Raw genomic sequence first — 4,729 nt, 5'->3', positions numbered from 1 at the left:
TCAAAATGAGATATATATAGAGCACAGTTTATTTTCTGTTAATAAGTTTTGCTGCAGTACCTTAGGAAGCCGCTAGGGGCCCCACTATCATAATCTATCTTCGTTTTCCTGACCCCTACCCACCTACCAAATATTATCAGGATTTTTTCAAGGCTTCTCGAGTTATGCATTCCACAAACAAACGGACGCACACACTCGGCCTGCTACCGTCCTAACGGAAAATGCTACGTCAACTATTTTCGATCACAACCTTCCTTTCCGCAACCGCTACTTAAATGCCAAATATCATGAAAATCCATACACAGCTTCTTGAATTATATGCTGTTAGCATGGATTTATGAACTTTCCTCATTAATTATGCAAATTAGCTACTGATTTGCATAATTAGTATTACATTGTATAAGTCATCACTCATTCTATCTACATACTGAAAATCCTGATGATCCGTTTACACGTTCTCGAGTTATTCTCGTCCAAAGTTTGAACGGAAATCGGTGCCTGCAGTTTCCAAAAAGCCGCTAGGGGGTCCAAACTCACAGCACTTACTCTCTGTTCCAAGGGCTATCTACCACTCAAAAATCATGACCACAGCATGTCCAGAACACGAAGTGTCAAAATTAAAAGTTTTGCTGCAGTACCTTAGGCAGCCACTAGGGTGCCCATTATCGAACTTGACCTTCGTTTTCCTAACCCCCATCCACCTAACAAATATAATCAGGATCCATTCAAGGGTTCTCGAGTTATCTTGCATACAGACAAACGCACTTACATACAAATCCCGCTACAGCACCGTAGGTAAGAGCCAGGTAAACCATTTTCGCACTTGACCTTCCTCTCCAAAACTGCTACACACCTACTAAGTTTCGTGAAAATCGCCCAGCTAGATTTTGACTTATGCTGCCCAAAACAAACCGCAAAAAACATACCAAGCTCGCTGCACTACCGTAGGAAGACGCCAGGTAAACCGTTTTCAAACTTGGCATTCCTTTCGGCAACCGCTACACACCTACCAAAAATCACAAAGTTCCATCCACAATTTCTCGAGTTATATGCTGTTGACCTACATACAGACCCAAGTCGACCAAAAACATACTCTTCTTGGCGAAGAGAATAATTCCTGGTTCTAATATGTGGTTCACGTCAAACCGACCGGTCGACCATTCAATCTTTTTTTCACTTCATCTTCGGTGTTGTTTTCGGCTTTTCTGTATGTTCATGTGCTTGTCTTTCTCTGTGTGTGTGTATGTGCGCGCGCTCGTGTGTGTGTATGTGCCTACCTTACACATTGCCAAATTCAGCTCCCGAACACTAGCCGACCCTCAGCCGACTCAGGTTGGCAGTAGTTCGGGAGCAATCTGACCAGTTTAGGCCACGAATATCATTTAGCGCCGAACATGTCCCGAACATGCCCTAATCATCTCCCGACTGTGTCGCGAATGCTATCTAACCTATTCCCAACCATCCCGACCTATAGCCGCAGACTGCCGAATCTCTCCTGACTGATTCCCCACCGATTGCTAACCCTCTCACGACTTGAAATGGACATAATCAGCGATTTAAAAAAAAGTGGCCATTTTCGTTTTTAATCAAAATGATCCTTTCTTCTATTTTGTAAACATCACCAAAGGATCAAATTTGGATCACAGATAGCTCTAATACGGCATGTATGGTTCTGTTTGGTTTTTTGCTATGATTAGTGGCGGCATTATGTTGGGAATGTTACACCCATTTTCTCTAGAAGCTACAACTGCATAGCGACTTCTTGCTTGAATGATACCTTAACACCTTGCCTGATTATGATATAAGGTCACACAAAACCAATTAAGGTCGCTCGCCCAATCTGGTGGTGAAATGGGCCTTACTCATTTCCGCGGGCACGTGCGTCATAATTGGTGTTCTGCACGTCACAGCGTCAACTTGAAAATCTAGTTTTAGACAGACACAAGCACGATACGGGATCACACCCAAGGTGTCCTTCACATCATCTTGAGACGATTCCAAACGATTGTTACCAGGCACAGTGGTGGCATGAAGTCCCTTGTTACGTTTTGTGCTCTGCTTTGTGTGCTGAGAGATGTCCATAGCGCCCCTGCCGGGAAAGGAGAGAATCAACGTAAGTAAAACTTGTCATGAAAGATATCGACCTACCTTTAGTTTAGACGTTATTGGTGATACAGGTAGTTTACAGAGTTTAGATATGTATTCATGTTGTCTTGATTCTAACGAGAAGTATTTTTATACAGTTTTTTAAGTTTGGCATGTTAAACAACCAAGGTTTTGCAAACTTTTCAAGCAGAAGAAATCATGTGGTGTTTGACCTTGCATTGTAACCTCCAGCTATATAATTATGGCGGCCATCTTGTTTGTTGATGCATATGTGGCACTATCGTCCGTTATATAATTACTGGTGACGCAGCAGAAAAGTCGACCCAACCGTTCAGATTTGGTAACTTCCGTAGGCTTTTATTTGCGGCAAATCGATAATCGTCGACGTCCACCAAAAATATCTTCATTAACTGAATTGAAATATTAAAATACAGCTGATATCGGAAATCAGGAAATTTGATTTCTGTTGGTCGCAGATCGTCTTTTCAACCGCAATGTACGAGGGGTGATCAATTAGTTCTCAGCCTCATCCAGAAATAATAAGCAGAACACAAATTTCGAGGTACAACTTCGTAGCTTGAAACCTTTTATCAATATCCTCCAAATTTCAAATCGTTGCAGCCATTACTTTCCAGGCAACGTCTTTTTGAAAATCAGTAGGTAAGTTGAGAGAAAAACAGGGGTGAATTGTGTTCAGACATGTGTGGGTCGAGTTCCCCAGGGCCGCAAATTCTCTGAAGACATTGTCAAAATGATTGATAAGGATTCCCTTCCTATTTCAAGTAGAAAGAAGTGGATATCTGTCTTTCAAGCTAAGCAAGTTGACACGCACACGTCAGGTCGCGTCTCATGTTTATTTACTGCATTTGGTTATCCATTTTGTGTCATGGGACTTCTTGTAGCCTTTTTATATTGATGTTTTCCTCATAATGTAAGTAGAGAAAGAAATTTGGGCCACCAATTTCTGTTACTTTTTTGACCTGCGTAATCTTTTGTACAGGCAGTGTTTGGTAAGTGTTGGTGACTTAGAATTTGGTATCGTTTGTTAAATATATTCTCTACAATGCAACTCTTTGTCTTACAAAATTGATCCAACCACGCATAACAGACCCAATGTAATTCCACCATAATTTAAAAACATCAACAACAGATTACGCAATAAGCCCACAAACACCCAATACATTTCATGCAGGTCTGAGGTCTGTTAATTAAAGGTTGATAATTCTATAAAATTAGGACCTTGCAGATTTGCGGCACGAGCACCAGAGCGAAATGTGCGAGGCAGACGTAAACATGTGGGTATCATGGTAAAGGGTAGTAATGATGTTTGTAATGATATGTACTAGTTAACGTATTGGTAGAGTAACAACGGGGATGTATTGTCTGAAATCAAGTTATCAAACTTGTTATGACTTGATTTGTGAAGAGATTTTCTGTCTTCGTGCTCATTCTTTCTGCCTGCATGGCCTTTATTCTTTGCAGTTGTAAAACAATTGGGCGATAAATTGAAGTTTAGCAAAAATGAGGAGAAAGCTGTGGAAGAACTGATCGACGATGAGAAAGGAAAGACGGACAATGAAAGCAACAGTGAGTTCCAACAATCTGCCGCAGAATATTATAACTTGATAGTTTAATAGTTTCATTCAGAAAATCAGCTTCGCAGCATGTACAAAAGCTGAATAACACTGATCTATACAATTGTTGTACGGCAAATACGAAAAAATCAACAATACAATACATGACGAAGAAACACACCTACAAAGTTATACGAAATGCCTTTTAATGAACACTAAAGTAAAGACAGGAACGTCAGAACAGTATTACTAAGAAGACTTGTTGTACAGGCGTATGGCCTGGTGCAAGAAAGATTTTTCAGTCTTTGTGTACGGGTAGCTGGTACCGTAAGTGCTGTGCCGTTTCTTAAAGTCCTCCCAGTAGCCGTAAAAAGAGACATAAAGTGCAATCTTTTGATTAACATTGATTCAATAAATGAGCAGACACCTATTCGTATGATTGGACATGATGATTTGTATGTTCTTTAGATATCCCTTTTCGGATGCAAGTAGATCAGATTGTGGAGAAATTGAAAGTTCTGAAGGACGACGAGATACAGAAAGGTGGGTTATCTTTTTATTGCATTTCATTTTAATTCGTTTCACTTTGTTCAACTTCGTACTTTCAGGACACCCCTGTTCTGGACATGGTATGGTCTTGATCTTTAGATGACATCAGTTAGATTGGGTTCGGGGAGAGGTGTTGAAGGTTTATGGCTCCATATTGCAAAAAAAAAAAACGAAACAAGGCGTTGGTCTTCCGTTTCAGTGAGACACCTTTTCAACAAGAAGTTGGGAAATGTAGCAACAGATAAGATCTTCTTGGAGGCACACCGAATCTATGAAGACCAACAGAATGGTAATTATCATATTTTTATTTATTGGCTCCAACGCTGTAAACGGTATATCACAACGCCGTTTCGATATTGTTCACTTCTCTTTCTTCGATCACCCATTTGTCCTCTTAGTCGCAATGGATATAGTTATAACATGTCTCAGCGACTCAAATCAGCTTACTGCAATTTCTCAAGCAATACTAATTTGGCAAATGATCAACACATCATTTTCTC

General features: G+C 40.4%; 1 protein-coding gene across 2 annotated transcripts in view; it reads left to right on the top strand.

Moving 5' to 3' along the window:
- Positions 1-1,912: 1,912 nt before the first annotated feature.
- Positions 1,913-4,729, top strand: part of LOC118414701 — a 10,572-nt gene continuing 7,755 nt past the window's right edge. For both annotated transcript variants that reach the window (XM_035818893.1, XM_035818894.1), the window contains exons 1-4: positions 1,913-2,113; positions 3,589-3,693; positions 4,149-4,223; positions 4,429-4,518. In XM_035818893.1, the coding sequence (XP_035674786.1) occupies positions 2,029-2,113; positions 3,589-3,693; positions 4,149-4,223; positions 4,429-4,518 (355 nt within the window). In that variant the 5' untranslated portion in view covers positions 1,913-2,028. The remainder of the gene's footprint in view (positions 2,114-3,588; positions 3,694-4,148; positions 4,224-4,428; positions 4,519-4,729) is intronic.

This window comes from Branchiostoma floridae, chromosome 4, assembly GCF_000003815.2.
Source record: "Branchiostoma floridae strain S238N-H82 chromosome 4, Bfl_VNyyK, whole genome shotgun sequence".
Classification (NCBI taxonomy): domain Eukaryota; kingdom Metazoa; phylum Chordata; class Leptocardii; order Amphioxiformes; family Branchiostomatidae; genus Branchiostoma; species Branchiostoma floridae.
The sequence above is the reverse complement of the archived record's forward strand: the minus strand, read 5'-3'. Positions and strand labels throughout refer to the sequence as shown.